Raw genomic sequence first — 16547 nt, 5'->3', positions numbered from 1 at the left:
AATAAGTTAATAACGCATTACCCTACACAATAAAGAAAAGCAATGTTTGTGGTCGATTTTGTCTCAAAAAACATCTTGTAAGATACCCTTGATTCAGAATAACCACAACCAGCAGTGAGGAAGACCCGATATGATGGTCATGTCAAATTGTACTCATGATAGGGAAAATGTCATGCTAGCTTAAGACGACAAATGATTTCTTCCCAATTTAACTCTGTGTAGCCTTGTAGAATCAAATCTGACAAAAGAAAGCTAAGAAAAACTCGCCAGTTAACCTTCAAAAAGAGTGGGCTAACCTTTATAAAAGTTTATATACTTGCTATATTAAGTAATATAAACAATGTTTACTAGGTTAAAGAAATAAAAACAGCTTATGATTGTTGTTGGTGACATTTTAAAGCACGTGCATATTAATGATGATCTTTATCTCTTTTACTGGTTCAGCCAAATCATTCCTAAATTTTACTTTAAAAGTTTTTGTTGTTTGCTGCGTAGTGCTTTGGTTGGAATAAAAATGGAAAAGACAATTTATTTCTGCTTCTTGTGCCAATTGAGCAGATTTTTTTGTTAATTCTACTTAATTATTGTCTATCTATATATCTAACTAGTATATACCTAACTAGTGCGACACGTTTGTATGAACCAGACCAAACACTATATAGGTTGACTGAAATCGATCTTATTTCCATTTTGCTAAATGGCTTGCCAAGGTTGTCATTGCCTATAAATTATTTAATTGACTTTCGAGGGTCCTAATCCTGCTTATTATAAAACTATTTTTTCCCGAAATATTCTCCAAGCGGCTAGTCGCAAGATAAATAGGCCTAACACTCTTATGGCGTTTTCCTTTGTTCAAAAACATACCACACCACATATCACTGGTACAAAACGCAGTGGAAATAAAGTAATTTCTAGTAGTAAATTAACGTAGGCCTACTGTAATTTGTAATGTAGTATTCATAGCCGTAGACTTTTTACAAGCAACTCAGATCTATCCTGTTACTGAATGACTGGAAAAATTTGCACTGCATGTTAGGTCATTTATTTGGTTTTATTAGCATTCTAATGAAACACCGTAATCACTGTGTTGTGTCTTATCACGCTGCATCTTAGCAATGAATGGCAGAAACAACAGGAGTGCTATAGACGTGGTGGTAAAAGCAGTTGCTGACCTTGACGGGGGTAACGCAAGAAGCAAGCTGAACGGGGGTGTGCTGAACGGGGGTGATGCAAGAAGCAAAATGAACAGGTTGAGCAGTGACGCACTTAACAGCAGGAATGTTGATGCATTTTTTAATTTCGTCGAAGACTTGCTGGCAATCGATAGTTGTATGTGGGACAACTTGAGGAGTGTAGGAGCATGGAAAGCTGTAGCATCCCTGCAAATAAAAACATATCGTTTAATCATTTACAAAAATCATACTTTATTTCAACGCAATTTTTAAATGTAGTCTGTAAATTAAATTGTTATACAAATGAAAAAAGTAGCTTAGGTATTAAACAACAAGCTTCATATCGTTCTCATAGTTTATTTTTAGCAGCCGGCTTTTCCAGAATATGATAAAAAAGAATTTCTAAATTTTGAATGAAAAATAAGAAAAAGTAGCAGAAAAATAGACTAAAATGCAAACAAATCCTATCCTTTACAAATACTTACGGCGATGCAAGCCAATAAGATCAAGACGCAGAACTTCATTTTTAGAGAGAGCAAGGGTAGCCAAACAACGATATCCAAAGTCGAAGTAAGCTTTCAGTAGTCTATTTGATCGCCTTAAATACTTGAAGCTCCATTTGTTATTCTTAGCTTGTTGCGTAAAATCATTTCAACACTCAGTAAATGAAACAGTATTGACTAAGTGATGATACTTGACTTTGTTGATTGGATGTTGCCAAGCACCACACATGTTCGTGTTAACCAATCTTCCGCGCAAACATTATTTTACAAACAAAGTTTATATATTTTGTAAATATTTGCTGTTTTTGAAGAAGTATGCATGAATCACAAACACTAACAAGCCAATGGTTTATCAAAACATATGCTAATTGCGCTTAGGCTACATTAAAAAATGTATATAGCTCTCCCTTGTCGTGATCTGAGCAGTGTTTTCTACTTGTATGTTTTATTATGAATTCTGTAGCATAGGCTATATTTAGGACATAGTTTGCCATGTATAGAAAAGTAGCCTAAATCAAGTTAAAGTCTTGTTGTTGATGATTCGCTATAAGTGGTGTAAAGTAGCAAACTGATGGTTGATGAATATTGTGTGGCCAGCCTATTGAGAATACTGCTGACGGTTGTCATGGTCATCCGGTAATGTTCAATGCGTAAAACTTTGTTTAGAAACAAAAGCAATTTTTTTTCAGAAATAACTGAATTTACACAAAAAAGAAAGCAAAATGCCCAATATATCTCATATTATAGAAAAGTTTGATTCAACCCTATAAATTGTATAAAACAACACAAGCACATGTGACCTGGCGTCATCGTGTGGATTTCAATTATTACAAAAGAGTTCCCTAAACATACCTTACTTACCTGTCCTTTTGGTAAAATAAACCCCTTGTTAAAATAAGCATTTGATTGATTGCACTTCCCATAAAGAGTTTTTGTAACAGGATATGGTACGATAGCATTAAAATAACAGAGTAATGTTACGCAATGCAGCGTAACACTGATATCTCAAAATCGGGAAACAGAAAGAGCAGCAGTGTTGCTAGGACTATATATAACGGTTACTGTCTGATATTAGGAATTAATATGCATGAACCACTATGTATGTCACTGCAGTTTAAACACGCATACATCAGTGATCTTCTTTATAATCATATACTTGTGATTTTTAGTACTTTAACGACACAAAATGGTTTGTTATATTTGAAACCTTTGTTTACAAAACCCAAAGAACTCGCATTCTTATTTTTGCGGTGTTAATGAGAACTCAATAAGCAGACTGGGGAAGGCTCTTTTGGTCGTCCGTTCAAACATAAGATTAATATTGTGTAGGTTTTGATGAGCAGAAGAGACACTAATTAAGGTAGTTTCAAAGTATAAGTACAACTGACTGCTGTTCGTTACAAACAACCAACCTTTCAGCCGACTGCTTTTATCCTGTACACGTGGCTATTGTTTGGTTTAGTCTATGGTAAAGTCCTGTAAGTTAAGTGGTTGACGAAACACCTGAAGTCCTTTCTCGTAAAAATAACAACGCGTTTGTAAAAGCGGAGCAGCGTTACCTCTTGAAAGTACATCCGACTTTGCTTAATAAGATCAGCTTCGGTTTTATATTTATCACTTTTTGTATTTTTAATGTAAAAACATTTTAATTTTACTCGGTATGAACAGCCAAAACGGTGTTTTCAAACCTACCGGTTTTTCTATTTCTGCTGCGGTGGAGCATAACTGTTCGATTACAGGTAGTAAAAAGTCATAAAACATTAAAACTGCGAGCGATACTTTCACCAGCATGCCATAAAACACCCATATAGCCTAATTGTTTGCAAACTTTACAGCTTAGTGTTCTACAGTCTACATTGCAACAGTTAAAATTTGTTGGGTCACTTGAAATGACGCGGCCCGTCATTTTCACACATATACTTCCGTGTCTTAGTATTTCAATTAACTGCAGGCCATGCATGTCACGTCTGTTTAGGCGGGACTGTTGTAGCAACAAAGCTAATTGCCAACTAATTACTTGTGTGCGTATAGTAGTTAGAAACGGCATTAATAACAGCCTGATTTTCAATATGTTTTTAAAATATGACACTTAAGCATACGTCCCTCTTATAGATTAAATTTGACGGACTATTCAGCAGAATTTTGCATAACAAACGAATTCTGTTATGCACAGCTTACATTTCCGCATTGGAAATTCAAATAGCATGACATAGATTTGTTTATGGCTCACTGACTGTCTGACACCATTCATCAAATTTTACCTACCTGTAAGTATAGCCTTTAGGTCTTAAGCTGGTTATTATTGGCTATTGAATTGATCAAGTTCTAACAACAAGTTCTTCAAGTTTAAAAACTATCCTGCTAAAAGCCCAGAAGCATACGACTTGGAAGTATGACGACGTGATCTTACCAACAAAGGATATTTGTGGTATTGTGAACGTAACTATTGTACGTACAACCTAAATATGATTAACAGCATGGTAATTTTCGTGAATGCAGCAATCAGCAAACAAAATTATTTCGGCCTAACATGGAATGCACCTTCCGTTAGAACCCGCACAAAACGCTATAATAAAAAGATATTAGCCGCGCCTTCTATTCAAGTAAATACGGCTCATAGAAACTTCACTCGGTTCTCAAACAATCCTATATAGAGTATACATAGATACTTTGGTTCCCCATTTAAGACAAGGCGCTTTTATTGAAATTGCGTACAATAACCATTGTGATTTTACCTGGTTTCTTCAAATGCTTCCGTACCTCTTTGAAAAAGGACATTTCAGTTTCTAAATGCAAGTCCTTGGCCAATTTGCGAGCGAACTTGCAGAAGGTCTCGATGTGAACGAACTAAGCTATCTTGCGTTGTCTCCAATCGTCCCTCTGAAATACATTAATTTCCGATTTCGCCTGCGAGGAGAGTATTACTTATTTTTCAAACGACCCCTCTACCCAAAACCGTAACGCGTTTTTCCTAACTCGCACGACAAACGATGGGATATGGTTAAAATTTTTGTAAATATTTACAGTTGTTGTATGCGTGAAATGTGGCGTCGTTGGCATCTTGCAGTTTGTTCAAGTCTTAGCCTACTGGTAGCTCAGACATATTGATCACAGTCAATGTGTGCAAGTTTAATCAAGCTGATTGAAATGCCAGGCAGTACAAACCCACACTCAGTGTAGTATCCAAAATATACTTCACTTCCACAACTGACTGGTGAACAGGTCTTCGTCGGTACCTTGCTCTCACTTCAGGCCAGTTGAACAGGATTTCTCGGTTCCTCGGATGCAAGTTCATTTTAGTGAAATTTTTCTTTCGCTATCGAGACACATAGGTCATTTCCATCCTGATTGTATTGTACAAACGCGGTCTAAATGTTTTTCTAATCTACCAGCTTAATTTCGTGCTTAATCTAGCGTTGTAACCAACTCATTTTTTCTGACTCGAGTCATTTTGAGTTTTAGAGTCAAGACGAGTCAATTTGAGATGTGATTTGATTCGGCTTAAAAGTGTGACTCGAATCAAGTGAGACCAATGCCTTTAACGTAAAGACTATTTTAAGGGCACATCATCATGCGTTGCATTAAACTGGTTACTACAACTTCATAACGGTATACAGATTAGTCTGGTTGATACTTTTTTATTGAGAGTGGTAAATGTTTTGAAAAACATGCGTTTTTGTTACCTAAAGTAGTCATTTTTGATGTCACAATCGTCATAGAGTAACTCAAGTCATTTAAGACCTTTGACTCGAGTCATTACAACACTAGTTTAATGTAGGCTAATAGGTTTATAAATAGCGTAGTGTAGCCTACATGCAGTAGTGTTCAAATTAATTTACTCGGCTGTAAAAACACTGCAATTAAACGCTGTTTGATTTTATTAAAGCTTTAACACGTAAAACATCGCTCTTTGTATAAAATATGACCAAATCTATGTTTACTAAATTCTTCAACCCACTTTGGCCTTAATATTGCTTTCATCAAAACCTTCTTTACTTTTTAGCAGTGTGATCTGAAGCCAAGTTCCGATAAAAATCCCCTCCAACTCTGCCCCTCGATAAAAATCTCCTCCAATTCTGTAAGTATAGGCCTATAGTTCTGCTGAGAAGTGCCCACATCCTTCGGAGAAAACTAGATTTTCTGGACTTCTGAGGGTTGTCCAAGTCTGCGCCGAAAAGGAACCTGACAAAAAAGAAGAAATGTAAAATTGATGAAAAACCTTCCATTGTGATAAGAATTACTGTAATAGTAATTGCAGATATTTTCAGTTTAGTTTGTTAATCAACCAATGATTGTTTATGTCGGATAAGTTACTAATTTTATAGTCATAGTAGTACCGGAATTTCGCTCATGGTCTCTGTCTCCACACAACTGGCGGTAGAGAGAAGCGGCAGGCGGCAGCAGTTTTAACTGAACGCATGTTAAAATATTCATGACGTCACCAATTGCAGCCTGCTATTTTTGTGTAGTATAAAAAACGCTTGTAGTCACACCTTTGTTGGCTTTGTCAATTCATTCTACCTAATTTTTTGCATTGAACTGTGATTCATGTGAAAATATACTCCGCACGTTTTATCACAAATCTGGTTGTATGTTATTTGATGAATTTTATTCATGTTCTGACACATTACTCAAGCCATTAGGGCAGGGGCGGGCAACTTCTTCGGTCGGCGGGCCTGATATGAGAAAATAAAGTACTTGGCGGGCCGGATTCCTGAATCGATACATTAATCGTGTATTTATCCACCTATGCAAGGAATAAATCGTATTTAATATAAACTTTAAGTTTTAAGCATAGAGACCAAAAACAGTATTTAATGAATTTATTAACGAATAATGTACTTCAATAGCTGGATTGCGGCAGAGTGTGGCCGCAGACCACATTATCATGTAAGACCGGAAACTGTCTGCGGGCCGCTCAAAATCCCGTCGCGGGCCGGGTCCGGCCCGCGGGCCGTATGTTGCCCACCCCTGCATTAGGGTATCAATCCGACGTGAGAAATTTAGAATTTTAGATTGTAAAAGAGAGTCAGGGTCAGGCTGCTGTTGGTAATTTGTATCGCTAGGCTGCAGATCATGACGTAACCAACAGCAGACTGCAATTGCTCAAGTAGCACTCACTTCCTGGAAAAATCCACATCACTCGCTCAATTTGTTAAAATATCAAACTGCTATTGATTACATCACCAACAGCAGCCGGTATGTCACCAAGCAACAGCAGGGTGGTATTGTAAAAGTGTAGGCTGCTATTCAACGATAACACCCGTTGTTTTGGCTACAACCCCGCCCACAAAATTAGTTTTACGACTCATGCGCCGGCCGGTTTCTGGTTTTGCTGGAGCCAATGGAGTCATGAAAAGTAAGAGTTAGAGTTGGTTGGTATTACCGGTGAACCTAGTTTTAGATTAATTTAGTATTGTGACTTTCTGCACTTCGGTTGATTAGTGTTGTCTCGCAATGACGAAAAACAAACTAAGATCTGTCTATCAATCAATCATTATACTTTTTGTCAAAAACGTGGTGGGGACGAAACATCAAACCAGTTGTTATTAACACGCGCCAATAAACAGGAAAAAGTGACAAAGCCGAAAAGGCTTAAAACGTGCTCAAGAGAAATAACTTTAATATTTGCTGGTAACAACTAGCACGGCCACTAAACATATAAGCTATAATTAGTTAAACCCATAAAACATAACTTGAAAAGCGAAAATTAAGCTGACGAGCAGGTGGTGTGTTCAAGTAATCTATTGTTTAGGCCAATAGGTTATTGGTTAGGTTGGTGTTTAAATCTCTTTGGTTAGGCCTAGGCTGCATAGGCCTACATTACGATAATTTAGTTTTTACAGTCCCATTTTACAATCTCTTAGTCTAGGCCTAGTTCATGCATGGGGCGACTTTACCATACTTCAAATTTGGTTGTAGTCGTTCCTACCTGCCTATAGGCCTACCGTGTTACCGGTAGTTGATTAGATAAGAATGAAAGCTGTAAGGTAAATCGATTTTTTTCTTTGGTCCAAACTAGGCTAAAAACAATTATAGCATAACTTGAAATTAAGTTTGTTTGTGTACAAACGCATTTGGGCACAGTCTTATTTGCCCAATGACTTGACTGACGTGAGTTACTTCCGAAAGACTCCACTTGACTTGAGTCTTAAAAAGTGTTATCGGTAAAAATTGACCCAATTTAACTTTATCTTTGCAGTTATTAACTGTGCGTAACAGAAGCTAGTTTTTCCTTCAATTTAGAACGAAGTCTAAAATAATACGCTAAAAGTAAATACAAAAATACTTAACTGCATTTGCTGCATTGACCATGACGTCATATTGAACAAGCCCAGTGCCCATAATTCTGAGGACAGTAGAATAAACCCTACACAGCATTTTTGGCTTGGTGTGTAAAGGAATTCATATGCTGCTCATCTGAGTAAATCATTTACAATCCGATGCCTAAAGCGATTGCTATTTAATAAAGAATTAATGTGGGTCAACAAAATTCATTGTTAATTATAGGCAATCAATAAAATCTTGCCACCCAAAAACATTGGCAGCTGTACCTTGGAAAGGGTCAAATTGCTAGGCACTGCTATTGGAGAAATGCTTGCAACATACATTTCAAAACAGTAATGTTGCATTAATTAATATGCATAGCTCATAATTATGTTAACTGCATAAAATAGTTGTAACCAGTAATATCTATACAAAGTGAAATCAGTATGCTTTTTAACAGTGGTTTCGGTACAAGATTTTTTACTTTTATTCCCCTCCCTCCCTCTTTGCATTCGATTTTTGTTTGCTTGTTTCTTTCTCCTCACGCACCGTGTATGAGTATTTCTTTGTTTTCAATTACGGCAGACATTTCGTTCTAATGCCATGCGATCACTTTGGACATAAATATTGTGAAACAGTGGACTTTACCAAGATTAGCTTATGTTATTTAGACCAGACGTCTGGTACCTTGACAACTAAACATAAGAATAAACTGTAAACGACACTATCATATCGTTGTTTCTTTCAATGGTTAAATTTTTAAATTTAACCATAGGATGTTGCAAATTTTCGTCTTGTCGATAAAAAACTTGCTAACTGTGGTATGTCCATTGTTTTATACTTTACAGCATTTATGTCCAAAGGTATCACATGGCATTAGTACGAAACGACTGCCATCAGCAAAAACAAAGAAATACATGACGTGTAATGAGAAAGAAAGAAACAAAAATGAGGGCAAAGGAAGGAGGTAGAGGGGAGAAAGATAAACAATTTTGTGCCAAAACCACTATTGAAAACGCGTACCGTTTTCACTTTCTAACGACATCACTGGTAACCACATAAAAATACCTATAAGATTTTGCGGTTGTACTTTAATAACACCTTTTGTCGTGAAATGACCTTACCAAAAACATCTATCAAATATCATTATGCGGGCAATTGATTTTAGGTGAGAAATGATCTAACTACAGGATTATAGTAAACAATTCATGTACCTAAAACGACAATGTTTCTACATAAATGATATGTGTGCATAAGCTAATTCAGTAAAATTTTTATGTGCAAACCCACACAAAAGTTTTAGGTCCAAAAATTCTAGCACACAGTCATTCATAATAATATATACTGATGGTTTGAGACGATCTAAGAACAGTTTTCTGAAGTTCAGGAAAAAGTAATGGTCCAAATAGTTGTTATTTGTTGTCATTGTATATAAGTTTGACCTACATTTTAATTATCTGCTCGGATAAGAATTAGAATACCATCTTGGCTTCTAGGAAAAAGTGGACAATACAAATGTCAACTGAGATAATTTGCACATCAATTAACATTTGTGTAGTCGTTTCTAAATTCTAACCTACAACTTTTGTTTTTCTACCGTAGTGCTTACAGATGTTTTTAATTTCTTTGATAGTGTGAGATGTAGAGTGGTTTGCAACATTTGGTTTCTGAAAGTACTTGTTGTAAAATATTTTAGTGTCATTTGGGAAATGTGTTTTGATGTCAGCTGACCCTCATCAGTTTTTCGATTTCTTTGACTGACATCACATTATTCTATTAACGTCACATCATGGGCGACATTGTGGTCAATGGTGAGGCACACTTCTTCGAAGGGGTGGAAAAATTGCTTGAGATTTGGTTTGCCAAATCTGAAAGTTCTAGCGGAGAGGGAGATGCTCGAATGGCTTCAAGGTTTCGAATTACATTTATCTGCTTGGCATAACTTTATGTGCATTTTCCCCTTTTTACAGTGCACTTTCAATTGTATAGGCCAGTGGTTCTTAAAGGTTTGATTTTGCTGGGGGCAAATTTGAACGAAAATCGTTGTATTTAGTTTTTCTTATACTTGCGTTTATAAGGATGTAAATCTAATTCATTGGTTACAAGGTGAATTTTTTCTCAAATATGCACCTCACCTTGCACGAATCAAAGTTTTTAAGAAAATGCACGTTACTTCTGTTACTTAATAAACAAATGCAGATCGTATTGACCATATGTAGCTATGCTAATTTCATAAGAAAGACTGAACCTTATTTTGTCTCGGTAGAATTAGAAGAATAAACTCAATTAATTGTTCTCATGCGCTTTGAACATGATTCAATACAACTGCTCAGCCCTTTGAAATACCTGCTGGTTTTGGATTGATTACGACGCCGCAAGTTTTCATAGGTTACCGAGAAAGAAAAACGTTTGAGAACCGCGGGATGGGCTAGCTTATGTGTAACATATTAACTGTATCAGTTGAAATTTTCATGTAACCTTTACAAATGAGATAACTTTGTTATTGATTGTAGGGAACAGTGGGAAAGTATCCTGGATCATGTACACTGCAAAATATTGAATGTGGTTGAAAGTGGTGCGCAGGTTGCATACCTTTTAAGGTATGGTATTCAATCAGTGTTTTTAACGATTTTTCTAATAGTGAACCAGCTATTGAATTCCAGGTGTGAATATATAGTAGCAAAGCGCAATTGGAGGTTAAATCTTTATTATTTGATTGTAGTGAGTCAAGTCTCTTTGTCTCGAAAAGACGAATTATTCTGAAAACATGTGGAACAACATTGTGTCTGCAAGCACTCCCTTACATACTTGACCTTATGAAGAAGCATTGTGGATTGGATGTTGTTGCTGTAAACATTTATTATTTTTCATAAGCCCACTTATCTTGACTTATCTCATGTCAAAGATGATTGTTTTAACTTAATTCCAATTGTAAATTTGCTGCCCTGCACCTTGAAAATTATAAGATTAAATAGATCAACTTCTAAGAAAAGTATTTTAAAACAGTTTTCAATAATCATTGCCGATGAAACATGCTCTATATATTACTTCCAGAAGTGTGTTTTTGTGGTATGTATAAGTTAAATGCATGTGAATGAAACTTTTTTTAAATTTCAGGATTGCTTCTATTCAAGGAAGAATTTCATGAAGCCTAATCAACAGCCACACCCCCATAAAACCTTTCAGGATGAAATAGTTTATCTTGACCAAATGTTATCAGGTAATTTTCTAAAATAAGCTTGGGCATATGTAAATTTCTTATACGTGTACATGAAATTGAAGGAACTGATAATATTATTTTAAGTTTTCCCAAACTTTTAGTTACAAAAAGTTGATAAAATTGGCAATAAATAACCATTAAATTCTGACTGGATAAAAAATGGACACATTGTAGCAACATTTTTCGTGCATTCAAACATGAAAAAGCATTCATTTAACATGCATTTTTCTTGTTGATTCTTTTTGATAAAAAGATCTTAAACTGTTTGATTTAAAAGCAGTAATGGCATTAAACACGTTATATACCAATAATAGCAAAATAATGTTTTTTTCTTTTTGTATGTTTTTAGCTAGTGCATCATACTGCCTTGGAAGAATGAATGGCGATTGCTGGTTTTTATACACACTAAATCATGCAGGTAATATGTCACTTCCTGCAGTCGTCGAACCAGATCAGACACTTGAAATTTTGATGACAGACTTAGACCAGGATGTTATGTCACAATTTACTCTCTGGGATGCTGAGGGAAAAAAGAAAAACCAGGATGTTGTTACAAAGGTTTTAAGTGGTTATTAAAATGATATCAGTTTGAATTATCAGCAGTTTTCAGAAGTGTAAGTAAGACTAATCTTTATTTATTTTGTGACATGACAATTTCAGGAAAGCGGCATTGCAGATCTGATCCCTAAATCAGAACTGAGCGTGTGTCTCTTTGATCCATGTGGTTATTCTCTTAATGGCTTACTTCCAAAGGTGTGATTTTACTAGGCACTTATGCTTAGAGGTGTACACTTACCATCCTGAATATTTAATTATTCTACAACACTTTATTCCTGATATAAATTTCAAATCACATTTACCAAGATATTGAATCTTCAAGAATGATAACAGTTGTCTAGTTAACGTGATGCAGTTTAATTTATGATAACTAACACATGCAAAGCTGGGTTTTGTGATTTGTAATAAGAATCGATTACATGCAGCATGTGCTAATGAAAACATTTAATGATGAAAGACGACTGGTTGCTGGGGTTAAGAAAATATACAAAAATTGGATTTGAGTATTTTGAAATTTGATTTCTAAGAATTCAGCATTGTAGAATATGCATCACTAATCATGCCTATCGGAAAAAATGTGTTACTATGCTGTTTGTATTTGTTCAACGCACATCAATTAGACTTGTTTGAAGAGTATTAATTCTTTTCATAGGGGGAGTACTGGACAATTCACATCACACCTGAAAAAGATTTTTCCTATGTTAGTTTTGAAACAAACTTGCTCACCAAAGATTATTCATCACTGATCCACAAAGTGCTGGATGTTTTCAAACCTGGAAAGTTCACGATGACACTCTTTGCAAGTAAAGTGAGTTCTCTGCGCTTGTCCCACTAACATACTTTGCTTAACAATTGCAAATATTTGACAACCTTTTTTCATGGCTTAACCAGACTGCACCGGTTGATACCAGTGAGTGGCTGTTGAAAGGGCCATGCTTAGATGGCTTTGCAAGGTTGGACAGCCAAGTTGCGCAGTTGCTTCACTACTCCCTTTTCTACACTAACTTTGCGAAGAAAGTTTGATGGTTGCTAAATAAAGAGTACCACAAGATGCTCCAAATGGCACAAATGTGTATTTCACAGATTTCTTTTGGTGTATTGATATGTGGGATACATTTAGCCTATGATTTTACAATCTTGTTTTATTCGTTTAATATTTTTAATGCTGAGGTTTTTCTTTCAGCAAAAGGCTTCCCTTTACTGCTTATATAATAATGTTATAATAAATCAAATAATGCTACATATAAAACTTTGCCAAAGATGTAGAGCTCGTTACAGAGACTGGAAGACAAATAAAACAGTGAAAAATAAAAAACAGGGCACATATTAAAATGACTTTGTGTTCTTCGTGATTTCATCAGTCTTTTTTTCCCTCTATAGAGACATACTGTGTTTTGAGAATATTTTTGTGAGTGCATATGATTAATTATATTTATCTATAGTGACATGCAGACCTGTGCTTTCTTGTATAGCTTTTGTCGCCTGTTATTTTTCCATTCAATAGCTTTAGCTCTTTTGTGGAATTTATTTTAATTCACGCTGTATGTATGGTATTTGTGACATTTACGACATTGATGTGGTAATGACTAAACTATGTCTATTTTAGCTTGTATTCATGTCTTTAATAGGCTGTATTATATATCAGCAACACTACCTGTTTGGTTGTTGGGTGCAGTCGAATTCAAAAGTTGGTGAAATTCAAGGTGAAACGTTTTTTCTAATTAGTTACTGTAAATATTGTAGGTATAAAATCAGTATCCGCTTGCTTTCTTTCATATTCAAAAACAATTTCACTGGAAAGGCGTTTATTTTAAGATGTTTTCGCAGATTGTATGTGGAGTAATTTTGTTAACCACAAATCGAACAAAATTATGACATAAAAGATGAAGCTTTTTGTGCGTTGCATATAGTGATATGTAATACATATGATATCAAAGAATTTGATTAGACGAACATCAAGTACTGCAATCTTTGACGAGGGTCACAGTGGTAGCGTCAGTAAATACCAACACCTCGTTACGATCATGAAACTTTAGTGGTGCATTGCGAGCCGTTTAGCTAAATAGTTAGGGCGTAAAATGACGTCGGTCTGTAATAATCCTTGCGGAAGTACCGTCACGCAATTTGTTGTGATTCGTACTTGCTAAACTGTCAAATGTTTAAAGCAAACCAGTATACATTTGCGTCTTGCATTGCAGTTCATGTGTTCTGATGGTAATTGAATAGGAAACAAGCAGAAATGTTACATCTAACTTCTGCTGATGTCACCTCGGCAGTCATAACTTCACTTGAGCACACTTTTGATTGTCTTATCCGCTTTTGCATTGGAAGACTTCTTTACGTCTGAAAATTTTACCACGTGATGGAAGACATGCGTTGTTGCAAGCAACGAAGCAAAAAGTGTTGTTGTGAAACAGATAACAGTCAATCTGCCAGCAACCATAAATAGAAGGACACAATTGCTTTGCGCAGTGATTTGGGTTTATTATGTGCAGGAGGTGCCTTCCTTAGTTGCTTGCGGAAAACTTAAAGAAAAAGCCTGTGTGCTGTTGGAGAATTAAAAAAAGTTCTGATTAGCAAAAGTAAGCCAGAAGATTTCTCGATATTATGAAAAGTTATAGACGAATTAATAATTGTGGTAGATGTTTCAAAAAATCTGCAAACATTTTGTTGTTTAGCCTACCTTATCGCAGAGCTTGCAGTTACCATGAATGGTAACTTATGCATATAAAATAGGCTGCCACTATTTCACCGGATAAAATCGTGTGAATGGAAAACTCCAATAAAACCTTAAATAGCTAAAATCAACTTTTGCATTCCCATTCTCTCAACCTAACCGCTTATCTTTAACAACAGGCTTCGTGACCTACATACGGTGAAATGGTTACTTCGTATAAAATATGAAAACTTGCTGCAAAACGTTTTGTAGTAAACTAAAGGTTTTCAGTTAATGCGAAAAATAAAAATGCGTTAAACTGAGTTGTTACTAAGCTAAATTGGTAATCTAAAGCTTTTTTGCGAAAGGACATAGATGCTAAAAAGAGCAATGTTTGTAGGATTATTACTTTGCTACGATCTTTGGTTTGTATTTTATTTTCTAGATCTATGGGCTCTTGTCATTGTCAATCCTTATCCATATCTTGCAGAAAAATGTAGATAAGCGCTGGCATTGAAAATGTGCAGGCAGTGCCATATGCATATATATATCAGGGACTGCCTGCACTCAAAGAATTTTTGTTTATCTATAGACCTACACCTCAAAAATAGGATAAATGTTTAGTACCCAATTTCTAACAGTGATTTCGTGACTGCAAACAATCACAATTTCCATGAGTATGTCCTAAGCAGAATGTATCGCATAAAATTGTAGCTATGAGTATAGCTTACATATTGCATAGGCAAAGTTGAATAAGTTGCCCTAGTTCAAAAACGCTTGCTACGTATCACATGGAATAATATTCTTCTGCTTATTATAATATCACTGCATATATTTTGTGATTATATTTGACGATAATCTACTTTTCAGAAAATTTTCTTTACATACTCGCGAATTGCCCGCTCCTCCTTTAGTGTTAACACAAAACCTATCGGATTTCGCCATGGAGGTGCAGAACTTCCGGATCAGAGATGTCTGCTTAAATTTTGCTATTATCCTGTGTCTGCTCATTCTTCTTTACATCGCGGTGAATATGATGGAGTAACTACAGAGACCAAAATGCTATGGCCTGTAAATGTATAAATAATAAAATAAAATTATTATTATTGTCGTTTTTTCGTTTTTCACTCTTTTCATATAATTCTGTTTCACTGTTATTCTGAATTTCTTTACAACGATTTGTTGCACTATATAAATTTGATTATACTGCGTATCGTTTTTCTGTTTGCTTTAAATTCTGTCAAATTTTACACAAACCAAAATATCATTTTAACAATATTGAAGTTATCAATATTTATGATTTAATGCTTGTTCACTTTTTCGGTTGACTCTTTTGTTAAGTTTTTTTAAGTATACGTTAACGAATAAAAAAATTGACGAATGTATCTAAACATTTGCCAGATGCATATATGCGTAACCTTAAACATGGTTAAACAAATAAATGTAACAATAAATGTATTGGCAATGTTGTCACAAAATCACTCGAAAATACCATGAACCATGCACAGACAACTGAATCATACATGTGAAGCAGCCTTGTACACTGGTAACCTTTGAACTTTAAATATTGAAATAACTAGTGCCGAACATAACTTCAATAAAGCTTGTGGTCCATATATAAAACCTATAAGAAGCTCGCTGTTGTAATTGTACTTGGTTGTGTTATATATAGCAAATATGTATAGATAGATGACTCAAAACACAATTGTTTTTAAAAAGTTTGTGGAAGCGTTTGTTCCTTATACTCTTTTGCATTATGAAGTTTCCTCTTCATAGGGCATGCTATATTGGTATAACGTGACAACAATTTTTATTAGTTTTAAGCGAGCGCACTATCGATCGTTTGTGCAAAGGAATGAACGCAAATATTATTTTCCAGTTCGGTTACAGCCTATACATACGTCATAACTTTTAGTACTGATAAAATGCACCCGAGTTCTTTGAAATTCGCACTTGAGTCAAGTGCTTCACTGGAAAGGAGCAAATCAGCTCTCCCAGTTGAAAAAAATCTGTGCGATTACGTAAATGTAATTTTGTCTTTTTTCCTTAACTAGTGCGCATGCCTAATGAATAATGAGTTACGATGTACAATAAAGTTAACTTGCTCGACTTCGTTCCATGTGAAATTTTGCTGATTTCGGTTAGTGAGCTTCCACTTGGTAAAATAATGA

General features: G+C 35.3%; 2 protein-coding genes and 1 long non-coding RNA gene across 3 annotated transcripts; 2 read left to right on the top strand and 1 right to left on the bottom strand.

Moving 5' to 3' along the window:
• Positions 1-1032: 1032 nt before the first annotated feature.
• LOC143466099 (uncharacterized) lies at positions 1033-1817 on the bottom strand. Its single transcript, XM_076964711.1, has 2 exons — positions 1658-1817; positions 1033-1379 (listed from the first exon to the last, which is right to left on the bottom strand). The coding sequence occupies exons 1-2, from the start codon at positions 1694-1696 to the stop codon at positions 1110-1112; spliced, it is 309 nt and encodes a 102-aa protein (XP_076820826.1). The 5' UTR covers positions 1697-1817; the 3' UTR covers positions 1033-1109.
• A 7698-nt stretch (positions 1818-9515) lies between these two features.
• Positions 9516-13614, top strand: LOC143465496 (S-adenosylmethionine decarboxylase proenzyme 1-like). Its single transcript, XM_076963822.1, has 8 exons — positions 9516-9853; positions 10456-10542; positions 10665-10791; positions 11060-11162; positions 11512-11720; positions 11823-11915; positions 12373-12528; positions 12612-13614. The coding sequence occupies exons 1-8, from the start codon at positions 9732-9734 to the stop codon at positions 12741-12743; spliced, it is 1029 nt and encodes a 342-aa protein (XP_076819937.1). The 5' UTR covers positions 9516-9731; the 3' UTR covers positions 12744-13614.
• Positions 13615-14058: 444 nt separating this feature from the next.
• LOC143465495 (uncharacterized) lies at positions 14059-16485 on the top strand. The gene is made up of 2 exons (XR_013118622.1): positions 14059-14302; positions 15247-16485. It is a non-coding gene; the product is annotated as an uncharacterized LOC143465495 (long non-coding RNA).
• Positions 16486-16547: the final 62 nt, after the last annotated feature.

The sequence above is a fragment of the Clavelina lepadiformis genome, chromosome 7, assembly GCF_947623445.1.
Source record: "Clavelina lepadiformis chromosome 7, kaClaLepa1.1, whole genome shotgun sequence".
In the NCBI taxonomy this organism is placed as follows: Eukaryota; Metazoa; Chordata; class Ascidiacea; order Aplousobranchia; family Clavelinidae; genus Clavelina; species Clavelina lepadiformis.
The sequence above is the reverse complement of the archived record's forward strand: the minus strand, read 5'-3'. Positions and strand labels throughout refer to the sequence as shown.

What these genes read in the sequence shown, in the direction of transcription:
- LOC143465496 (XM_076963822.1), top strand. Translation starts at nt 9,732, where the DNA reads ATGGGCGACATTGTGGTCAATGGTGAGGCACACTTCTTCGAAGGGGTG. An exon ending in CAGGTTGCATACCTTTTAAG is followed by an intron (nt 10,543 to 10,664) that starts GTATGGTATTCA and finishes ATTTGATTGTAG; the next exon opens with TGAGTCAAGTCTCTTTGTCT. An exon ending in GTGGATTGGATGTTGTTGCT is followed by an intron (nt 10,792 to 11,059) that starts GTAAACATTTAT and finishes TTTAAATTTCAG; the next exon opens with GATTGCTTCTATTCAAGGAA.
- LOC143466099 (XM_076964711.1), bottom strand. Translation starts at nt 1,696, where the DNA reads ATGAAGTTCTGCGTCTTGATCTTATTGGCTTGCATCGCC. An exon ending in TCTTATTGGCTTGCATCGCC is followed by an intron (nt 1,380 to 1,657) that starts GTAAGTATTTGT and finishes TTTTATTTGCAG; the next exon opens with GGATGCTACAGCTTTCCATG.